A 23,279-nucleotide genomic window follows, 5' to 3' on the forward strand; every position below is an offset into this window, starting at 1 on the left:
TGGCTCACCGTCTTGATCCATACGGCCTCGCGTTCCAACAGGACGTTCCACGGGCGAGGCCGCAGACGGTTCTTTCCTGGTAGATTAGAGGAGTCGGTCCCCAGTCCGCTCCCATCACCAGAGTTGAGGGATTCACCGAGCGGGGCTATTCCTCGGTAACCCCCCCTGGAGCCAAGCCTCGCGGAAGCTTCCGGAGCGAAGCTGCCCAGGTCGGAGCAGCGTCCCGTCCCTCCGGAGGAACCAGACGGCGACCACGCTCTCCAATCGAGCCCACCGACGTGTTTTCAGGCAGCCGCAGTTAGCAACAACGTGCGCTGCTAGCATATAGCATGTCCAAGGGACTGAAGGCCGCAGACCTGCCTTGGAGACGAAGAACTCCCTCTGTAAGGCAGCTGACGCTATTCCTCGGTACCCCCCCCTGGAGCCAAGCCTCGCGGAAGCTTCCGGAGCGAAGCTGCCCAGGTCGGAGCAGCGTCCCGTCCCTCCGGAGGAACACAGACGGCGACCACGCTCTCCAATCAAGCCCACCGACGTGTTTTTCAGGCAGCCGCAGCTAGCAACAACGTGCGCTGCTAGCATATAGCATGTCCAAGGGATTGAAGGCCGCAGACCTGCCTTGGAGACGAAGATCTCCCTCTGTAAAGCAGCTGACGCCAGCTCAACATGTGTGCCTCTCCCACGGTTTGCCTTGTCGGGGACTGCAGCGCGGAGGACGATGACCCAACGATCCACCTGGCTTCGTTACTCCCCTCGCTGCCGGAGAATCTGCACAAGACCTGATGAAGCCCATCGCGGACGCGCTGTTCAGAGCAGCTTCAAACCATGCTGGCGAAGTGAAACAGTCGGAGGAGGTGCCAAAAGCTGTTCGCCACCTCATCAAGCCGCGCGGCCCACCCCGTCCCCGCTGGAGGGACCGTCGCGAGCAAGTTTTCGACTTTTCCACGGCCGCGGCTCTCGCTGAGTTCCACCACCAGCCCCGCCCGTCAGAATCCAGCCCTCTTCACTCCGGCAGCCTGCAGCTCAGCGTTTCCCCAGAGTTCGCCTGCAAGACAGCGCTCTGGGCAAACAATCGCAGAGCTCATGAGAGAGAAAGCTCTCAAATGACGGTCTCCGGAGGGTGTGTGTAAAAGTGACACGAAAGTTGAAATAAATCATCATTAATGATCCAAGTGTCTGTTTTTTAGCCAGTCTGTAAGCCCGGATGAGCTCACAGCGGCCGCACACATAAGAGCGCACTCGTGGGATGAAACAGCCCCACACACGAGCCGGTGTCCTTAAATAAAGGTTTTTAACTCACCGTCGCTCTAAGACATGACGAGTCGATCACAGAACAGCCTCCACACATGAGCCGGTGTCCTTAATTAAAGGTTTTTAACTCACCGTCGCTCTAGACATGACTAGTCGATCACAGGACAGCCTCCACACATGAGCCGGCGTCCTTAATTAAAGGTTTTTAAACTCACCGTCGCTCTAGACATGACGAGTCGATCACAGAACAGCCTCCACATGAGCCGGTGTCCTTAAATAAAGGTTTTTTAAACTCACCGTCGCTCTAGACATGACGGGTCGATCACGGCACAACGGTAAGCGAAAATAACTCATTACCAACTAGAACTGCACGATCCTCACTCAAGCGGTGTCAACTCGCACTCGTGGGATGGAACAGCCTCCACATGAGCCGGTGTCCTTAAATAGGGTTTTTAATTCACCGCCGCTCTTGACATGACGAGTCGAACACTAAGATGACAGCCTCCATCCAACGGTGCTGCGTTGATGCTGGCGCACACAGCTGCCGGCGCTAACCAGCTCACATCGGTATAAATGTGGTCCGCAGGCTGGTCCGGGTGGGGGTCCTTCTCTCTCAGCTTTCGGCAGCTCACCGCAGCTTAAACGTGAAGCAGCCGAAGAACCCGGTAATGAGTCCCACCTCCCTCCAGCGCGCGCCCCTCCAGCGAGAGCGGCGCGCGTCCCTCCAGAGAACAACGTGTGCTCCCGCGGGGCTAAGCAGCCTTCACTCCAACAGCACGGTGTATATGAAGTCACGCCCTCCGCCTTTCAACGTTCGCACAGCGACGTCAAACGCGCAGCTCACCGCGTCATCAGCTGTCACACGCTTCGCCTTCAGCTCAAGTCTCGCCCGGGGTCACACAGAAAACATTCCCGCGACGCATGACGGCGGTTGAGGGACGGACTGCTGACAGCCGTACAAAACATGACGCATCATTAACGCACGTTCATCCACGAACGTTACGTAGAGTGGCTAAAAAAAAAAAAAAAAACATGCTCGCCGTTTTTCAGATGGATGGACAGGGTTTATGCAAATGGTACAAGTTACAGTTTGCAACCCGAACCCCTCCATTCAGAGGAGTTATATAAACGGTCCCGTCATCATCAGACTGATTCTCTTCCCTAAATGCAGAAATCCAAGTGTTTTCTGATAAAAGTAATCTACAGAGTTCCCCAAGGGAGAGAAAACACGAGGGTTTTACTCACGGATCGGAGGGGTGAGACCGTTCTTGGATCTGTTGTTTAACATCCAGAGAACGCATACCGATCATCCTAAAACACAGAGACGAGAGTTTTTTGTTTTACCTGGATGATCTGCGGATCCTGTCACTTCAGACAGGAGGCGCTGATGCAGGATCAGGTGTTGACATCACACCTGTTAATCTGGGCTTCGCCATAAAGTGGAAGGAAGCTCGATTTTCCCGGCCCAGACATTTGTTTTTCTGGAGTGGAATTAAATTCAACCACCATGAAAACTCGTTTATCACATGAGACGCCTCTAGAGGTGTTTTTGCACGTCTGCATGTGGATCCAGTAAAACAAACGACGGATGATCATTGTTTTTTCCTCTGTGGAAGCAGACCTCCGACTCTGGGGAAACACCTTGTTTTTCTATCAGAGGGAGTCCCCCTCAGCAGACCCACGTCATGGGTCAGTCTTCACGGACACGTTGCTGTCAGGCTGGGGGGGGGACATGCCTATCTCAAGCAGTAGGGGCGCTGTGGCCCCACTACACATCAGCCCACATCAATGTTTTGGAGTGTCGCACAGTACTGAATGTGATTCAACACCTTGCTCCTGTGCTACAGAATCAACACGTGTTGATTCACACAGACATCATGATGACTGCTGCGTACATAACCATCAGGGTGTGCGTTCAGCCCAGATGTTACACATTGTGCGAAAGCTACTGAGTTGGGTTCATCAAAACCTGCTTTTATTAGAGCGGTTTACATATCCGGTGTTCTGAACAGAGGGGCTGATGTGACGTCCAAGGGCGGCCCACGTTACGTGGACCGGATCCTCCATCCGGATCTGATGTTTTCAGACGCAGCAGAAGTTGGCAAAGCAGCTGTGGACCTGTTTGCGATGCGAGAAGAACGCTCAATGTCAACTACGGTTTTCCCTGAGCCCACGAGACGATCCATCGCTGGGGGGGGACGCATTTGCTCACAATCGGTGGCCCAAAACGCTTTTTACGCGTTTCTTTTCCCCCACCTCCTCTGTTTTTTACGGTCCATGAACCGAGTTCAAGAGGAGGGATTGACAGCTCTCCTGGTGGCTCCCGGCGTGTGAACGCACTATGGTTCCCAGGCCTGCAACGTCTGTTGTTGGGTCGCCGTGGAACTGTCATGGAGGAAGGATGCTCTCCTTCAGGCAGGAGGAGCGACCAAGAGTTACCCAGAAATAGGTCAACACCGGTGGGTCTGACCGCTGAGCGGTTCCACTTAGAGGATGGGTCTCCCTCAGGAGATAGTGTGCACAATTCAAGATTCACGTGCTGCATCTACCACAGTTCTGTACACATCAAGGGGACGGCTTTTCAGCGCTGGTGTACAGAGAAGGTTTAGAGACCACTTCATGCCTTTTAGGCGGCGTGTTGTTTTTCTACAACAGCTGATGGATAGGGAGTTGGCTTTCAGTACGCTTTAACGTACGATTGCAGCCATCTCTTCCTGCCACAAAGGGTCTGGAGACAGAACAGCTTTTATCACCCGCTGATGAAGCGGTTTCTAAAAGGTGTACAGAGATGTAGGCCTGTTTCACGCCCACTTGTTCCACAGTGGGTTTAACGCTGGTCCTGCGAGCCCTGATCAAAGCTTCAATTGAGCCTCTGGATCAGGTTTCATTTAAATTCTTGTCTCTTTTAACAGCCCTGTTGCTGGTTTTAACACCCGCTAAGAGGGTAAGTAATTATCTGCCCTCTCTGTTGCTTCGTCATGCCTTAGAATTAGGCTGACGGGCAGCTCAGCTGATTTAAGACCAACCCAGCTTTTATGCCTAAAACATCACGAGCTCTTTTAAATCAAGAGTGATATCGTTGGAGGGGTTTTTTTCCCCCCCACAGATCAGAAGGGGAAGCATCTGTTCATCTTCTCTGCCCGGTGCAGGCGTTGACGTGTTACGTAACGCGCACAGCTGCAATGCGTTCAAATTCAACAATTGTTTGTGCATTATAGAGATGCTTCTGCAGGTCGCCGTTATCCATCCAGCGCTTGTCACACTGGCTGTGTGAGGCCTTTTCTGAAGCCTACAGAGCATCAGATTTAGGGCCTCCTGTCAACCTCTAAGCACATTCGACCAGGGGTATCGCATCTTCGACTGCTCTGCATAATGGTATGTCAATGCAGGACATTTGCACTGCGGCTGCATGGTCAACACCCTGCTCATTTATTCGCTTTTACCTACGTGATGTAACGGCTCGTTCCATGACACATTCTGTCCTTAGTGCTCTAACAGAATGAATATTGTTGTTCTCATGGAACTCTGTTTAAGCTCACTTCTGTCTGCATGCATTACAGTGTGAGATGTTGTTATCAGTCACAGTCGTGTCTGTGTTTCTGGTTCTATTGTCACTAATCAGTTCATGATTATTGTTACCAATCAGTTCATTTGATTATTTATCAATTCATGGACATTAATCTGTTTATACTGTTCAGCCATGAACCAGTTGGTTCATGCCCCCCTCCCCCCCTCTTTTCAACTTCCTCTTCCCGTTGAAAGTTTTTTCCGGGGTATTCATGCTTGTCAGAACGCATAGTTACACAACATGCGTCTGTGCATGGCACATAATTACGCGATGCGTAGTTTTATGCACACGGGGAGCTGGGTGACAAGACGTTTTTTTGGGCAAGCTTCCGCTTCTTACTGTGTTCGAATGGACCCAGTGAGGCGAGGACCACATCCGCTTCGCCCTTAACCCATCAGCGACAGCCTTAAAGGGCGAAGCCTATATGAAATAGAACGTTGGTTACGTACTGTAACCCCAGATTCTATGAATATAGGCGTAGCCCTTTAAGCGTCGGGCCTCACTGGCTCCTAAATGGCTGAAGAAAAAAGCTATTTTGGGAGCCGATTTCCCGCTCTTAACGTAATTTATACGGACCGGGTGGGGCCCACACAGCAGGTGGGCGTGGACTAATTTTTTTCAGTGCTTATGCTCTGCATAACGGGATAAACCCATCAGCGACAGCCTTAAAGGGCTACGCCTATATTCATAGAATCTGGGGTTACAGTACGTAACCAACGTTTATGATAAGATAATTGACAAAATAATGAAGACCGTCAAATCACACTCATTTGAACAGTCACGCCGTCTAACTTAAGTAACATCATTTATTGATTACTTAAACAATTTCGGATAAACATAAAATAGCATGTAAAATATTTATAATAAATACATAAGTGGCTTTCAAGAATCTTAAACAACAGAGAAAAATATGTAGTTATATAGTTCATCCATCTATTATCTTTACCCGCCTCTTCGTTTTTGGGCCCATATCCAACAGTCACTGTGTGAGACGCGGGGGACACCCTGGACAGGTCTCCAGTCCATCACAGGGACACACAGAGACAAACAACCATTCACTCTCTCACTCACACCTAGAGGCAATTTAGAGCAGAGCTTTCTTGGTTTGCACATCCCCAGGACGATTTGGGAGATGTGTAAATAGAAACTTCGATACACAGGACAAGGAGCAAAAGCAGGAGGAGGCAGGAGAGGGAAGAAAAGGCATTCGTCTTGCTCGAGGGCGAATGAGGAAAAACTTACTTAATAGTAACAAACTTAAACTTAAAACTTACTTTATAGTAACATTTGTGCATATAAACACACTTTTAAATTCCACATTTTAACTAAAACTTATATATATATATATATATATATAATTGCAGGAGATTTTGGAGGAGGTGCGGAAAGAATTGCAAAAAGTCAAAGAAGAAATTATTGGAGGTGAGAAGACATTTAACTATTAAATTTTCACTATGATTTTACCCCAGAATGACGAAGTATTATAGGTATTTACTGTTCGTTTCCACTCTCTTTCTCCACAGCCTTTGTTCAAGAGCTGCAAAAAAGAAACACATAGTTCTGCTGTCAGGTGTACCGGAGGGGTGTGATGCACGGAGGTGTTCGAGGCACATTGGGACTTCTCCACTGCCCTCCCCTCTTATTGTATAGCCCAGGGATTTCTCCTTCACCTTTTTTTGTCTATCAAATCTTACACAAACACATGTGCTTTCTCAATTTATTTGTACAACAAACATATTCACTTCATGTCAAAGTTAATCCAGGGATTTCCTCACGTCGCCTTCCAGCACTTGGAGCGATCAGTCATTAATGATGTGTCGGTGCGCCATGTTTTCATCGTTGATTCATCCACTCCTGCGATCTGCTCCGGTCTGAAAAGCACAAAGCGTCAACTATTTCTGTAATTAGTCATCTCTACTGCTGAAGTCCTCCTACGTGTCCCCTTCGACTGTCGAGAGGCATCGTTATGGATGGAGCAGTCTTCAGGGATAGTGTATTAACTGTATTTTTTTTTTTTTTTTTTACTGTAATAGCAAATCATTTTGTTTCTCTTCCTGCCTCAGTTGTTCCAGTATTTGTTAGTAGGTTATGGTCACCAATGGTAGTTGGTGATCTTGTCAAATCTGAGCATGCACAACCACACTCGTTCACAACTGCAGTGAGTTCCTCTCGAGTGGGATTTCAGCTCCAGGCAAGGGACAACAACTAGAAAGTCACGACATGGCCCCTCACTGCTATGACGAAGACGCCAGAGGAAGAGGAGACGAGCAAAAAGGGAACCTGATGGACCACCTGGGAGCTGTGAAAGAGTGTTATAGTTTTATAATCTGTCTGAACTTTATTTCTTAATGCGTTGCGCTTGTTCCAGAGGAAGTGCGTCTGTGTGCCACACTGCCTTCGTAGACTTTTCCCTTTCACTGATTGAACTGTTTACCTGTTGGCCGATCGAGCCGTCCCACTGCTTACTGTACTTCCGCCAGTTGTTTTCCTTTAATGCTAGATGTTTTTTTTTTTCTTATACGGTAATTTTGTAACATGAAACAAATGGCCATGGAGGTCCATTAATTTGGCCATGACAACTGCCTTGAGAACATATAAATATATATAAATATATCTATATATAAGGAAATATATTTGTTTTGATGGAAAATCTTAGCTAAAATGAAAGTGTTTCTATTTTAATTGAAATAACTGGGAAGTGGGGTTTCTTTTTTCAATGACTTTTTTTTCTTTCTTAGTCTAGGCTTTTTACACTGAAATATAAATAAAATGGCTTAGAGACACTGGACTAGAAATGCCTTTATAGTTAAATACAGCTGCTTTTTAAAATGCATTACTTTGTCCCGAGTCTTTTATTTTAACATCATTTGGAAGGATTCTTTAAGTCTAAAAACTTATCGGCAGCACTGCAAAAACTTAAGTACTGAAATCTAAACTATCTCGTTAAATTTGCCTTAAAGTGCTGCCGAATGGTTGTGGGAAAATGGAAAAAGTCAATTTCACGTCGCAAGAGGAATTTTTCGATGCAACCTTTAAATAGGTTATAGTCTCACTGAGCCTGGAGGACTCATTTACAAGAGAGACCTAATTTTAAAGAAAACGCATGACAGCAGTAGACAATCCCAAAAAAGCACATAAAGTGAAAAGTAAATGGAAGAAATTATATTAAAAACAAAACAAAAACGTTAAAAAAATACTAAAACCAGGAATATCTCTGCATTGGTTTTTGCCATGAACTTGACAGATGTTTGAAGTCACTTAGAGGTCAAGGTCGAGAGCTTCAGATCTTTTTGCAATATATTCCAGTAAACTGGAGCTGAGTAGAAAAAGGCCGTTTTGTCTAGTTCAGTCCTCACTGAGGGAACACTGCAGGTAATAATGTCCTGAGAGCGCACGCTGTAGCTGCACTCACACAGTGACCTGTAGGAGGAGATGTATGAAGGCAACAGACCAAGAAGTGATGTAAAGATGAAAATGTACCAGTGAGAGAGTCTACGTGAAGTTAATGATGTCCAGTTAACCAGTGAATACAGGGTGCAGTGGTGGGTATGGTTACAGCCAGTTATGAATCTTGGCGCACCGTGATAGATGGTGTCCAACATCTGCAGAGTGCTTGTAGGAGCTTTCATGTAAATAATGTCACCGTAGTCGATGGAGGGAAGGAAAGTCACAGCCACAAGGCGTTTCATAGCTTTCAGAGTTGTGATCTATTTCTGAAAAAGAAACCCAGATTTACTTTCAGTTTCTTACAAAGTTTTTGACATGGGGCTTAAAAGAGAGATCAGAGTTGGCCAAGATGCCCACATCAACCAACTCAATAAGAACACCAATTGAAGATAAAATAGGACTGCTGGAACCGACTTCCTGTTTGAAAACGTCCCCTTTGGTTTTGTCAGCATTTAGCACAAGTTTGAGACGGAACAAATCTGACTGGATGACGTCAAAAACACTATAAAAGCTGGAAAACCTCAACAGTTTTAGCTTGACGGTTAACAACTGTGTCGTCGGCATAGAAATGTAAGGATGCATCAGGGATGAACTGGCCTACATTACTTATGTAGATTGTGAAGAGGGTACACGTCCTAATACTGAACCTTGTGGAACACCATTCAATTACACACAATTACACATTTATTTAAAATAGTAGTTTCCTAAAGAGGCCAAAGAAAGAGAGAACTTTAAAATATGAGCACTAGAGGGAAGAAAAGCACCGTGAAAATATATTTAATTTTGGCACTTTTAACTCGACATAGAACATATGAAATTTTAGGCTTTTGCAGGGGTGTCACAAAAGGAGGCCAAAGAACACATTCCAAACCAAGGAGCCAGTTTCAGTCAATACATTATCTCCAGTCAGATGTGTGACATCTTCAGGTTCCTCAGCAAGAGTTTCATCGGTTTCATAGTGTTCTGTATTTTCTGCATTACAAATAAAAGATTATGGAATAAAGTATGCTCAATTTTAAGTAAAATGAGAAGTAATAAAAAAAATAGTCTACTTATATGGGGGCCACACAAAAGGCTCACGGGCCTTGATTTGACAATTGTGCTTTAAAAAGTGACAATAAATTGTTGCTAACTTAAGCCATTTGGCACAATCTTTATTTATTCAGCTAGTTGTTTTTTTTTAATTTATTTTATTTGGTGATAAAAATAAACAACAGCTGACGTGAGTTTAAGCTTTGACAGAAAGTTATGTACTTTTTGTTTTAGCTAAATTACTAAAGCTTTAACGATTTGCTTTGTGGTATAAAAAAATAATAAGTATTTGAACGGACGCTCATGACTGAATAATTTGCTAACTTTAAACATAAGAGGAATGAATGAGGCAGCGTCCGTCCAGGTCCCTGGATGTTCCTGAGAGGGGAAAAGGCTCGGAGCTGCTTCCGCCGCCATTGCGGATTTCAGAGCAGATCAGCCGCTGTGCCCATCGCTGCTGAGCAGAAAACACACGGAAAGCGTACAAACTCAACACTTTGGCTGGCATCGGACTTCAGAAACATTGCCAACAGCGTACCACACATTGGTTTTGTTCCGTTGTGCTGCATTTTACCCTGGCTGGCTCCGACCTACAGTGAGGAGGTCGTAGCTAGCTAGCGCTGTGCTACCGCCTAGCTAACTAGCTGCAGCGGCTACATATTCAGGTCGGCGAAGCGCAAGAAAACCACAGCCATGGCTCAGATACTGCCTATCCGCTTTCAGGAGCACCTGCAGGTATGTGAAGACATTGAATACTTTCGCAATTCCCAGCGCTTCTGTTGTCAATTTCCCCGCAAAGCCCTGGTTTGACAGCCGAGCTAACAGCTGCAGTAAATGAATGACCTCCCCTCCCCCGTTCATCCACCGCTAGCTTTTACGCTGTCACGTTTTCATCCATCATCTCCCTCACGCTCGTCCACACGGACAGATAAACTTCCGAACCTGACACGAACACCTGGACATTGTGTTTGTCTCTCTTACGTTTTTAATGTGTCGCCTAGTTTGATTATTCGACGAGATGTTAGCTTCAGCGTTAGCTCGAAAACCACCGCTGTTGGAGCCACATCTTGGATAACAACAACAACAGCTTTTTTCATGTTTTGGATAATCGTTTTGAAGGATGTATAAACTGCAGGAGAAACATCAAGAGATGCGCTTGACAGCCGCAGCATCACGTCAGGGTGAATGGTTGTGTCACGACAGGGCTGTAGCCGGTGGCTCCATGAACAGGGTTCTGTGTCAATAAAAACATGACTTCTTTTTTAACAAGGTAAAGTCAGGTCCTCTGGACGGATTCTCCTTGTTGAAACATTTCGTCTTTTAGCCAAAACACTTCTTCAGTCTGAGGAGCTGCAACAAACTCAGTCTTATAAATGGCACCTTCTCATGGGTAGTGCCAAGCCTTAGGCTGATGGTCCTCCTTTATCATGTGAACAGCTAGTTCTGGATGTCAGCAACAAACTGGTTGATCCACTGACATGGGTATCCAAAGTGCAGCCCAAGGGCTATTTGCAATCCTTTTCATTCATTCATCCTTTTATTTATACAGGTTGATCCCATTGAGCCTTGGGGACTCATTTGCAAGAGACCTGATTTTAACAAAGAGTGATGGCAACACTGGAAATAAACCAAGACAACAACAGACAATCATAAAGGATGCATACAAATTGAGAATAAGTGGAAAATCAAATTGTATTTAAAAAATGTAACAAAAAAACAGCTAGGTTGTAATGCGATGTAAAATACTGAAAACGGGAACATGTCTGCATTGGTTTTTACCAGGAACTTAGAAGTTTAAAGCCACTTGGAGAGGTCAAGGTCGAGAGCGTCAGATCTTTTGAGAAGGGGTTCTCTGCAGGCCAAAAGTGGGCGTTTCTGGTGAATAAGTGTTTGTGGGGGGCAAACACTGATTGGCTAACTGTATTTAATTGGCATTTGTAGAGGACAAACATTGATTGGCAGCTGTATTTGCTGCTCTTTACGCAAGTTACGTCAACTCTTTTAAAACTGAAGGTTTATAAGAACAGCGTTAAATCTACTGTCAAACACAAGAAGATTCTCTTGTGTTCTTGGGTGTAGGCTGCACCTGACACAGGTTGGCTTGAGTGTTGTCTGGGTACAATGAAATATGAAGCATCTGAAGTGAAACCTGCTCCATTTGTCAAAAAGTCTGGTCTCAATTAAAGATCATGAGTCCTATGACGAGATAATGGCCTAAAACAAACACTAAAAGCAAAATTTGTTCTTTAGAAGTGCTCTTCTATGAGATCTGATCTATGAAAGGAGCTGAAACATGGAGTAGGGTTGACCTTTAAAATGTGAGACAGCTGAGGAAGTTAACCAGTAAAGAGAAGTACCTGCTCCAGTTGCAGAAATCTTACAGAAACTGACAATAACTCATCTGCAGTGACCGCAGGTTGAACAAGAAAATGTGAAGTTAAAGGTAAAGTTAAAGTTATCCTTTGTCCCAAGGCCAATTTAAGGATCATTAATATTTTGGTTACTTTATTTTTCTTTCTTTATGAATTGATTGCAACTATTTTCACATTTTTCAACAACCAAAATTGATTTTGATTTTTAATGTTGTGGCTAGGTATTAAAAAATATATATATAAAAAATAACATTTAGCCCTCCCCACTACCCAGTTATGTTGCTCTTATTTTGAAATGTAACCGGAAGTTCTGTGTTAAGAGAGACGGAAAGAGAAGTCACGGAGACGCCATTAAGGTCGAACCAGTTAACACCATAGACATCATATGTCTGTGGTTAACACAAACAGCTTTTTTTGGTTAAGCCTTTTTTTTCTATCGTCCAATCAGATGTGACCCGCCAGACACACCCATTTTCCTATAGTCCATTCAGATATGACCCCCCAGATATGCCTCGTCCAATCAGATGTGGCTCCTGATACGCCTTCCAAATTTGCCTGCAACGATACCTACTTGGATCTTTTTGTAAGGTGTTCCAGGATACAGGAGTAGGGTAGGAGAAGGCCTTTTTGACTAGTTCAGTTCTCACCGAGGGGACACTGCATGTAATAATATCCTGAGCGCACGCTGTAGCTGCACTCACACAGTGACATGTGTTCCATTGTGCTGTAAGACTAGTCATGCTAACGGGGCTAACACGACGTCCAAATGTCTGTGGTGCTATCGGCTATAAGCTTCTCAATGACGTCAGAAATGACGGCTTGTAACTCGGGTAAGGTTACGTTGGAAAAATATCTCCAACTGGGGACGATGTAGCGAGGCTCAATGTAGTCCAGAAATTTTCAGAATCCAACATCCTCACCAACAGAAAAAAAACCTTCCACACCGCCGACATTTTGAATTTTCCTCCCCACCGTGAGATCAGGTAGGTGCGCGTGACGTCATCACGTTGTGCTGCCGCTGCAGGCATCCTTGTCACTGGGTTGTCGTACAAAAACAGCGTCTTTTTATATCGGTGAGTTATTTTGATGGAATGGCCGATGTCCGATATTGAACTTTAATGCTAATATCGGCCGATACTGATACCATACTGATAATATTGTTCATCCCTAATAAATTGTATATGTATCCTGAAAGATGTAGTAGGAACAATTTGTTTGATGACAAACTGAGTTTGTTTATGAGATCTGTCCACTTCATGTCATGTCACTTCAGCTTAGGAGTTGAAGCTCAGTGTTCAGAATTATTGGGTTTTTTTTTTACATTTTTACATTGTTTTTTGTTTGTTTGTTTGTCTCTTTCTAGCAAGTCATACATGCCAAATGTTCACTGATTGAAAATAAGATCCTAACATCTCATGAAGGTTTCTAAACTTCATCTGGTAAAATATGGTGGTTGTTCGCTGAGATATAGGAAAGGTTGCCAAACTTGTATACAGTCAGAAATCTGGAGGCTTTAATAATTAGGGGTGTCTCAATACTATTTTTTTTTTTTTTCTAGACTTGGTACAAGTACTTCAGTTTGGTTATTTGACAATATCGAGTACTGAGTAGTTAAAGAGCTGGCCCCTAAACATTACACAACTTTAGAAATATTTATTTTATGCAGAACTAAGCAGATACCATAGTCTACCGTTTTAACATCACTTGTGTTTACCCTAAAATATCCTCAAACATTTATACATTTACTCCAGTTACTTGCACAGTTATTTATTTATTAACCTTTTATTTAACCAGGTAAATCCCTTTTAACACAGATCTCTTTTGCAAGGGAGACCTGAGCCTCAAGGCAACCGAACAACATACTGTACATGTTTTGCACAGTGGGAGAAAACCCACGCAAACACGAGGAAAACATACAAACCCCACACAGAAAAGCCTCAGGTCCAACCGGGGTTTGAAACCCAGGACCTCCTTGCTGTGAGGCAACAATGCTAACCACTAAGCCTAAGCCTAGTGGATGAGGAAATGACATCACCAAGCAGAAAAGTGTTATTGGGGTGTTTTTATTATTACAAGTAAGATTAATTTGAGGATGGTATCAGGCCACTACTACTAATGTTTCATTTTTCTTTTTAAACTTTGTACCTGCACTGGTGTGTGTTCCTTGGAGGAGTGTGTATCGCCCGCCATCTTTAATGTCAAGAGTTTTAGACTGAAGTTATCTTGTGATGAGAAATGGAGTTGTAGCAGTTTTTGTCAAACCTTGTAAATGATGCTGTGACCTCATGTGATCTGTTGCTGGTGCTTGAAAAATGATTCAACTTCAACACCAAGTTTTAGCTTATCTGTAAAATAGCTGTGGAGGCCATTTTGAATTGAGATTACTCTTAAAGTTAATCAGTTTTAGACATACAGCTAGCAATTCATTTCAGGAAGTTTCTTTAAGATCTGGCCATTTGTTAGCTCTTGCGTGATCAATTCGTGCTCAAAGTGTGTGTTGGGAATAGTTTAACCTTATAGACAACTAGCACGTGTGTGCTGTGCACACAGAAACAGACAAAAACATTGCTTGTGGCTTCAGTGGCTGGTGATTAAATTTGTACATACGGTAACTAGAATGTGGCCATTAAGTGCACACAACACTTTGGAGGACCCCTTTCTCTGAAAAAGTTAGATACAATAAGATTGATGGTTTTTGTCTGCGTTTGTCTTTGGAGAATTCTACGAGGGGATTAACTTTGACTGGATAATTATTCGTACACAATATTTGAGATCAAATCCTTGTCATAAATTGTATTTATTTTATTCATGTTTGATACGTATTTTCTTATAGGGAAAATTTATGCTTAAATTTTTATTTTTGTAAAACAATGTTTTTGTATAGCTAAACTCTTTATTTCTCTTGAAATATGTAATTGGCTTAATATAAGTCTTGCACCACCTGTATGGTAATTGGTAATGAATTGTTTTTGCTGGTCATTAAAGTGATTCTCATTTTCATGCGACAGCTCCAGAACCTGGGAATCAACCCAGCCAACATCGGCTTTAGCACTCTAACCATGGAGTCCGACAAGTTCATCTGCATAAGGGAGAAAGTGGGGGAGCAGGCCCAGGTCGTCATCATTGACATGGCTGACCCCAATAATCCCATTCGCCGCCCCATTTCTGCTGACAGTGCCATCATGAACCCTGCCAGCAAAGTTATTGCCCTCAAAGGTAAGCAGCAGCTTTAAACGCATTTGGCACATAGCAGCTTTCACGAAATTACATGATGCAAAAGCTAAAAGCTGGTCATACTTGTCATTTTCTGATACATTTGGGGTCATGTTTTTTTAATTGTTTATGTAGCTCTCACAGTCTGCTTTTCATTTTAATGTTCATAATTAGACCCCCATCTTTGTTTGTCAACAACTGCACCGTAGTTTGATACAAAACCGTACTTTTTTGTAAGAAGTAGCAGCAGTATTGTCATGCTGTCATAAATGCTTTGTCTATTTTGCTTGTTTTGTTCTTTTTTTTCCCTATTTCTTACTGCTGTCTTATGTTTGCAGACGGTGAGTTGAACTTTACATATCATGAGTTGTCAAAGTGTTCCTGTATGCAGTGTCTTGAATGGTTTATTCTTTATATGGTGCATTTATTCTCCACTTGAACTGAAAACGATGGCAAGCTTCAAACGATACACTACACTACTACACGAAACAATATTTATATTTCAGCTGATAATTTTCCTAAAAAATTTTAAACAGTATTTTTTTAAATAAATACAATCTTTGTTCATCTAAGTACCAAAAGTGGAAAAACAAATATGAATAAATTCCCAATGAATAAAAAACTGCAGATATTCTGCTTGCATGCAATTTGCAGATATTTTTGCAGACATGATTTGTAATGCTGCTGAATAAACGTGTTAGCATTATGATTATTCTAAAACATTTGGACTTGCAGTTAAGTAAACTAACACCATTCACAAGATGTATGTTGGAGTAGGCACATACCTCATAAAGGTGCTGGTCATAAAATTAGAATATCATGAAAAGTTGATTTATTTCAGTAATTTCATTCAAAAAGTGAAACTTTTATATTAATTCATTACTCACAGACTGATATATTTCAAATGTTTATTTCTTTTAATGTTGATGATTATAACTGACAACTAAAGAAAATCCCTAATTCAGTTTCTCAGAAAAATAGAATATTACTTAAGACTAATAAAAAAAAAAGGTTTTTAGAAATGTTGGCCAACTGAAAAGTATGAACATGAAAAGTATGAGCATGTACAGGATCAGTACTTAGTTGTTGCTCCTTTTGCCTGGATTACTGCAGCAGTGCGTCGTGGCATGGAGTCGATCAGTCTGTGACACTGCTCAGGTGTCATGAGAGCCCAGGTTGCTCTGATAGTGGCCTTCAGCTCTTCTGAATTGTTGGGTCTGGTGCATCACATCTTCCTCTTCACATTACCTCATAGATTTTCTATGGAGTTAAGGTCAGGTGAGTTTGCTGGCCAATTAAGAACAGGGATACCATGGTCCTTAAACCAGGTACTGGTAGCTTTGGCACTGTGTGCAGGTGCCAAGTCCTGTTGGAAAATGAAATCTGCATCTCCATAAAGTTGGTCAGCAGCAGGAAGTATAAAGTGTTCTAAAACTTCCTGGTAGATGCTGCGTTGACCTTGGACCTCAGAAAACACAGGGGACCAACATCAGCAGATGATATGGCACCCCAAACCGTCACTGACTGTGGAAACTTGACACTGGATCTCAAGCAACGTGGATTCTGTGCCTCTCCTCTCTTCCTCCTGACTCTGGGACCTTGATGTCCAAAGGAAATGTAACATTTACTTCATCAGAGAACATAACTTTGGACCACTCAGCAGCAGTCCCAGGCGAGACTCTTCTGATGTTGTCTCTTGTTCAAGAGTGACTTGACACAAGGAATGTGACGGCTGAACCCTTGTCTTGCATACGTCTGTGTGTGGTGGTTCTTGAAGCACTGACTCCAGCAAAAGTCCACTCTTTATGAATCTCCCCCACATTTTGGAATGGGTTTTGTTTCAACATCCTCTCCAGGGTGCGGTTATCTCTATTGCTCATACACATTTTTTCTACCACATATTTTCCTTCCCTTCGCCTCTTTATTAATGTGCTTGGACACAGAGCTCTGTGAACAGCCAGCCTCTTTAGCAATGACCTGTTGTGTCTTGCCCTCCTTGTGCAAGGTGTCAATGGTCGTCTTTTGGACACTTGTCCAGTCAGCAGACTTCCCCATGATTGTGTAGCCTACAGAACTAGACTGAGACCATTTAAAGGCCTTTTCAAGTGTTTACAGTTAATTAGCTGATTAGAGTGTGGCACCAGGAGTCTTCAATATTGAACATGCATCAGGATATTCAATATTGAACCTTTTCACAATATTCAAATTTTCTGAGATACTGAATTTGAGGTTTTCATTAGTTGTCAGTGATAATAATCAACATTAAAATAAACATTTGAAATATATCGGTCTGTGAGTAATGAATGAATATAATATACACGTTTCACTTTTTGAATGAAATTACTGAAATAAATACACTTTTTTATGATATTCTAATTTTATGACCAGCACCTCTACGCATTTAAACATTGTCTCCCACTGACTATATAATGAGCTATTTAAGTTTGCAATTTAATTTAGGTTGCATGAGCTGTATATTTCACAATAATTTTCCCTGTTTTGATGATTTATGTTTATTTAAAAAAAATAAATTTTAAGTGCAGTAATTTTTATGTAAATACCTGAATGTATCTCATAGTTTTTAAATAAGACTAAAATAGTTTGCTTTAATAATTGATTTTACTCCTTTTTGAACAGCAAATAATAAAATCTAAACAGGTTTTATTCAATAATAATTTTTAGCTTTATCATGCTGTAATTGCAAATGTCCTGGCAAAATTTAATATTTAATCATGGATTAGAATAAATGTAGGATGACTGTGTCTGCACATATTCAATAATTGGCTTACTTTTTTATTGTTTCCCAACTGTGACATATACCACTAGTTTTATTTTTGTTGCAAAGTGAGGACTTGATATCGCCCATCTGTCCTTCCGTCCATCCATCTGGTTCATCTTGTAAGCTGTATAACAAACAATAAGTGATGTACCAACTTTTACTTTGGTGTGTGCCTGCATCCAGGTGTAAGAAAGGTCACTATTGAAAATTATGTGTACATGTGTGCACGTCTGTATCTAAACAGGCCACACTGATCATTTGAGGAAACTATGGTTTCTAGTTTTTGTAGTGCTCAAAAATATAGTTTCCTAAAATGATTGGGTTGAATAAAAAATAATTTATGGTGGCCACATCCTGGCCCCACCATTGCACCTGGTGGTGGATAAAATTGCTCCCTCAGCTAGCCAAGATCTGTCATTTTGCACCTCCGAGGACAAGGAAAAAATCAAAAACTTTGTTCTTCTGCACAGTGTCATTCCTACTCACTTGAATATCTTGCACCAAAACGTTAAGGTTTGTCTGCATTCCCTGTTCAATTCCAGTCCAGTAAAACACTTATCTCTAAACTATAAACAATTACTATTCAAATCCTTCTGTGATGGGGACATAGTCATACTGCTTATATTTTAAATTCTAATGTTTGTTGCAGATTTACAGTAATATTTTAAACTTTATTAGAGTGTAAAGTTTTATCTAACATTCAATACATCTGAGGCCACTGAAATTTAAATTACTGAAGATATATGAGTGGCTTGAAACACGTACTTTAATGTGTCTTTAATACATTTTGTACAAAGTCCGTCAAATCCGAGGAATAAAAATCAAAGTGAAATACCTAATACAGCTTATGTTTAAATGTAAAGCTTATTACTAACATTTATCCTAAAATGCACAATACACTCAACTTCAAAATATTTAATAAATCATTATATTGTCATTCATGGTGATGTAACGACTATCATTTTGTTTTTGGCTATTCTATGAACTCTTTTTTCCCGAACTATAGTTTCTTACCTTAATTACCACTAAAATTAAACAAATGAGTAGGTGTGATTGCATCTGTCCTCTTTGTTTATTTTTGTTGTTGGTGTTGTTGTTGTTTGCTAATCTGCATTCACCCCCAGCCAAATTGATCAATTCTATATTTAAGACATTTATTTAGTTCAGTTTATTTATATAGTGCCAAATCACAGCCAAAGTTGTCACAGGTCACTGTACCAACCATTCAGATATTTATAGTGTGAATCCCCATAAATCTTTATCAACAAATATTAATTTTATTCTTGTAGATGATGGTTTGCCAGCTTGCCACAGTTCATATATTTGCCAATTTCAACTAATTGTTTTTATTTATTTATTTATTTATAAGACCTAACTTCCCAATTTATCAGGAAATTGGGAATTCCTATTAGGAAATTAGGAAAATTCCTAATTTTTATACATTTTGGTCTCAAAAGTCAAAATATTTAAATTCTTTACTGGAACAGCATAATAAGTTCTTTGGCAAGTTAGGTCAAATTAATCATGGATGGTGGTATAAATTTATAAATGAGCGTCTGCACTGCCTTTCATAGAAATGCTACAGAGCGCATTACTGCAGACACATTTATTCAAGTACGTATTTTTAAGATGTAAAAACAAACATTTCTAGTGATACCTTTTTTTAAGTTATAAAGACTATATAATGTGGGAAAAATAAAAAAGCGTTTTGTGGTTTTACTCTAAATTAAACCACAATTAAAAGATTAATTGTTGCAAGTACAACCTGAATTTTGAAAAAAGTTGTGGCGTCATGCACAGCCATGATTTGCAAAACTCATAAACCCATTTTGTATTCATAACGAAAAAATTGACTTCATGGCATAACACTCAGAAGTTCTCATAGGTAAAATCATCCATGCATCGTCTGTTTTTATTTAGTTATTTTGATGCCGTCAATAAAGATGATTATTCTTAACAAATCATTAACCCCCTTTTTTTTGGTCAGAATTGTTTCACATGCTCTAATAACATCACAACCTTTTAGTCTTCCTTAACGGACCACATAGAAATACACACAAATGAAATTTTTGATCCTATATTTATCATACCATACAATAATGCATGCCTTTCAGTTTTTTTTTTTTTTTTACCTCCATCTCTGTACTTTCCGTGCATTCTAAATTTACTCCATCTCACCTAAACTCTTCTTCACTGCTTTTCTGAGTACTTGAAATACTTCATTGTTGTGACCTCTGCTCCTTGTAGCATCACTGTTCCACCGGCCCCCGCTCATTCACACACATGTACTCTGTCTTACTGACAGAATACTGACTTTCAGTCTTGTTCTTTCAAGTGCATACCTCCGCCTCTCCAAGTTCTCTTCCACCCGTTCTCACCACAGATCACAATGTCATCAAACATCATAGTCCATATGATTCCTGCCTGACCTCCATCACCAAAGCAAACAAGGAGCTCAGAGCTGATCCTTGATGCAATCCCACCTCCACCCATCTCTCTCTCTTTTTTTCAAATTTTCTCTCTCTCTCTTTATTTATTTATTTATTTATTTATTTACCTTGCACCTCCCTGTATCAGGGCCATTCAACAACATTGCTCAGGGGGCCACAGTTTCTGAAAGCCAACAGCTCGAGGGCCGGACATCCAGTGATTAAAATCATTATATAAATAAATCAAAGTTCAAAATGATCTGTTATCTTTTAAATTTGTTTATTTTATTGCATTGAATCATAAATGCAATAACCAGAATGCAAAACCCAACCCGTCACCCCCAATTTTTTATTTTTTTTCATTAAGTGGGCCGGATTGAAGTCATGGCCCGTGGGCCGCCAGTTGAATAGGCCTGCCCTATGTTCTGGTCTACTCAGTCCTCTCACTGTCCTGTTTGCTTCTTGGCTTACATCTTCCTCTGGATTACTTCCTGTCCGTCATTATTCCATAACCAGGTTTCCTTATCTATTCTCTGTCCAGATGCCGCACCAAGTACCTTCCTACTTGTGTTTCTAATCATTCTTGCTATATTAGGCCAGTCATCTGGAAGCTCTTTCTTACCACCTAGAGCCGAGCAGCTCCTTTCTGAACTATCTCTAATTTTGCTCTCTTCTTCACAACAGTCATTATACACATCACCATCCGATGTGTCTGTCCACGCTCTCACCTGCCCTTACAGTCTCCAATCTCCCTCGGGTTTCTTCTTCTACACAGAATGTAGTCTACCTGTGTACTCCTTCCTCCACTCTTATAGGTCACTCAATGTTCCTCCCTCTTTTGGAAATAGGTATTGACTACATTTCCATTTTCTTGGCAAAATCCACCACTATCTGTCCTTCCTGGTTCCTTTCCTTGACACCTAACCTGCCCATCACTTCCTCATCTCCTCCGTTTCCTGCCCTTTTTATTTTCATTTGTGAAATTGCTTTATTTTTAAATTAAATTTGTGGGGTTTATTTTATTTAATTTTTTTACTAAAAGCCATTTAAAGAGTTAATTTTTTTAAAGTTATTTAAATTTGATATTTTTATATCTGCAGAGATGGCTCTAAAAGATTGACCAGGTTATTGTGGGAAGAATATGTTAAAATATAGTGATTTTATGCAGATATGCAAGAGGAGCTTCTGAGGGTTAAACTAAGAAATTGATTTTAGGGGGAAAAAATACATAGTTTAGAAAATTGTGTAGGCACCAAAAGGCCTACTTCACCACGTTTACCTCAGTGACACATCCTCCCTTTGATTAACAGTCTGTAATCTTTTAGGGAATAAGTTGCTGTAGTTTTTGGGGAGAAATGTCCCATTCTTGTCTGATGTAGGATTCTAGCTGTTCAAAAGTCCTGGGTCTTTACTGGAGTTTTAGTTTTCATGATGCACTGTTTTGTTTTGGTGGGAGGTCTGGACTGCAGGCAGGCCAGTTCAGCTCCTGGACTCCTCTACTATGAAGCCATGCTTGCAAAGTGGGAAGCATAATGTTGACACGTGGCCCTTTTTTCTTTTCACACAAAGATGTCTCTAAAGTCTTGGAATTGTGATATTATGTACATTAAATGATTAGATCAAAGTCTTCCCATCTTTTCTGGGCAACATTATTCTGAAACCGTTTCACCATTTGTAGACATTTGTAGACACTGTTTTTACAAACTAAACTTCTGTCCATCTTTACTTCTGAGAGATTCAGCCACTTTAAAATGCTTTTTTCTTTTCAAATGCACAATGTCATCCCAACTTTTTCAGAATTGGTTGTAGACCTACGACAATCAACCTGCACTCACGCACATCTTAGCTTTGTTTTCTCACTGCTTGGCTTCGTGCATCTCAAGTTAGTGAATGCAGATTAATTTTGATGATTGCCTTCCTGTTAGCTTTGCCTTTTAGTTTGATAATCCCAAAGCTTTCTGTAAGAAGTGTGTTGTGGCTGTAGTCATAACACATGTAGTGTTACATAAGTCTATTTGGAGTTTATCAGGTGATTATTATTTTTTTTTTTGTACTTTTTTTTGTGGGGGTGGGGGGTGGTAGAAGATGGTCACAGCATTTGATCATAAACTTTGCTCTTAATATTTCCAGCTGCAAAGACCCTGCAAATCTTTAACATTGAGATGAAGAGCAAGATGAAGGCTCATACGATGACGGACGATGTGACTTTCTGGAAGTGGATCTCTCTCAACACTGTTGCCCTGGTCACAGACAACGCAGTCTACCATTGGAGCATGGAGGGAGACTCTCAGCCAATCAAAGTCTTTGACCGTCACTCCAGTCTGGCAGGTTGCCAGATCATCAATTACCGCACCGATGCCAAACAGAAGTGGTTGCTTCTCATTGGCATTTCAGCACAGGTAAATAATGGACAGTCACTTCAAATGTAAATTCTAAGGAAATTAAGGAATTTACAAGTCATAATGCAACATTGTTGTGCCTATGTCCTGAAGCATAAATTTTGTATTTCCTTGTTTTTTCCTCCTCCTAAGCAAAACCGTGTTGTTGGAGCCATGCAGTTATACTCTGTGGATAGAAAAGTGTCTCAGCCTATTGAGGGTCATGCTGCTGGTTTTGCCCAATTCAAGATGGAAGGCAACACTGAAGAGTCGACTCTGTTCTGCTTTGCTGTGCGTGGACAGGCAGGAGGAAAAGTAAGATTTATTTGCAGTTCAAAGATGTCTCGACGGGCTAATTGTTTTGGAAGGGGAGAAAAGGCATTTAGTTTTTTGATATATACAGAATCTATATTTATTGCTTTTTAAAATGGTGAGCTTCACAGAAACCAAAAATTATCAATTGCTTCAGTTTGTCTCCTTATTTATTTATTTTTTTCTTCTAGCTTCATATTATTGAAGTGGGAACTCCACCAACTGGAAACCAACCTTTTCCCAAAAAAGCTGTAGATGTTTTCTTTCCTCCAGAAGCCCAGAATGACTTCCCTGTTGCCATGCAGGTACAAAACACTAAAAAGTTTATTTTAAAGGATTTATACAGCATTCATGTCTTTTGTGTACTTCAGGAAATTAGACTTGTGTAAGAAAAAATTAAGGAAATGGCTTTTTTGAAATAAAAGCCTTTTGGAACTTGCTTTTAGTTTCTCACATCTTTTGTTTGTCAACACTTTATTAGTTTTTATTTCTTTTCATGCT

At 41.3% G+C, this 23,279-nt stretch overlaps 2 protein-coding genes across 4 annotated transcripts in view; both read left to right on the forward strand.

Annotated features, from left to right (window-relative positions):
* The window catches only part of vaspb (vasodilator stimulated phosphoprotein b), a 56,731-nt gene extending 49,082 nt beyond the window's left edge, over positions 1-7,649 (forward strand). For both annotated transcript variants that reach the window (XM_037678122.1, XM_037678123.1), the window contains 2 exons: positions 6,181-6,238; positions 6,340-7,649. In XM_037678122.1, the coding sequence (XP_037534050.1) occupies positions 6,181-6,238; positions 6,340-6,374 (93 nt within the window). In that variant the 3' untranslated portion in view covers positions 6,375-7,649. The remainder of the gene's footprint in view (positions 1-6,180; positions 6,239-6,339) is intronic.
* Positions 7,650-9,663: 2,014 nt separating this feature from the next.
* LOC119410566 (clathrin heavy chain 1) overlaps positions 9,664-23,279 on the forward strand; it is a 44,798-nt gene continuing 31,182 nt past the window's right edge. The window contains exons 1-6 of one of the 2 annotated variants that reach the window (XM_037677453.1): positions 9,664-10,030; positions 14,676-14,883; positions 15,219-15,221; positions 22,219-22,487; positions 22,620-22,781; positions 22,970-23,083. In XM_037677453.1, the coding sequence (XP_037533381.1) occupies positions 9,989-10,030; positions 14,676-14,883; positions 15,219-15,221; positions 22,219-22,487; positions 22,620-22,781; positions 22,970-23,083 (798 nt within the window). In that variant the 5' untranslated portion in view covers positions 9,664-9,988. The remainder of the gene's footprint in view (positions 10,031-14,675; positions 14,884-15,218; positions 15,222-22,218; positions 22,488-22,619; positions 22,782-22,969; positions 23,084-23,279) is intronic. The other variant, XM_037677452.1, reaches the window with a different exon arrangement.

The sequence above is a fragment of the Nematolebias whitei genome, chromosome 6 (genome assembly GCF_014905685.2).
Source record: "Nematolebias whitei isolate Nwh7 chromosome 6, NemWhi1, whole genome shotgun sequence".
NCBI lineage: Eukaryota > Metazoa > Chordata > Actinopteri > Cyprinodontiformes > Rivulidae > Nematolebias > Nematolebias whitei.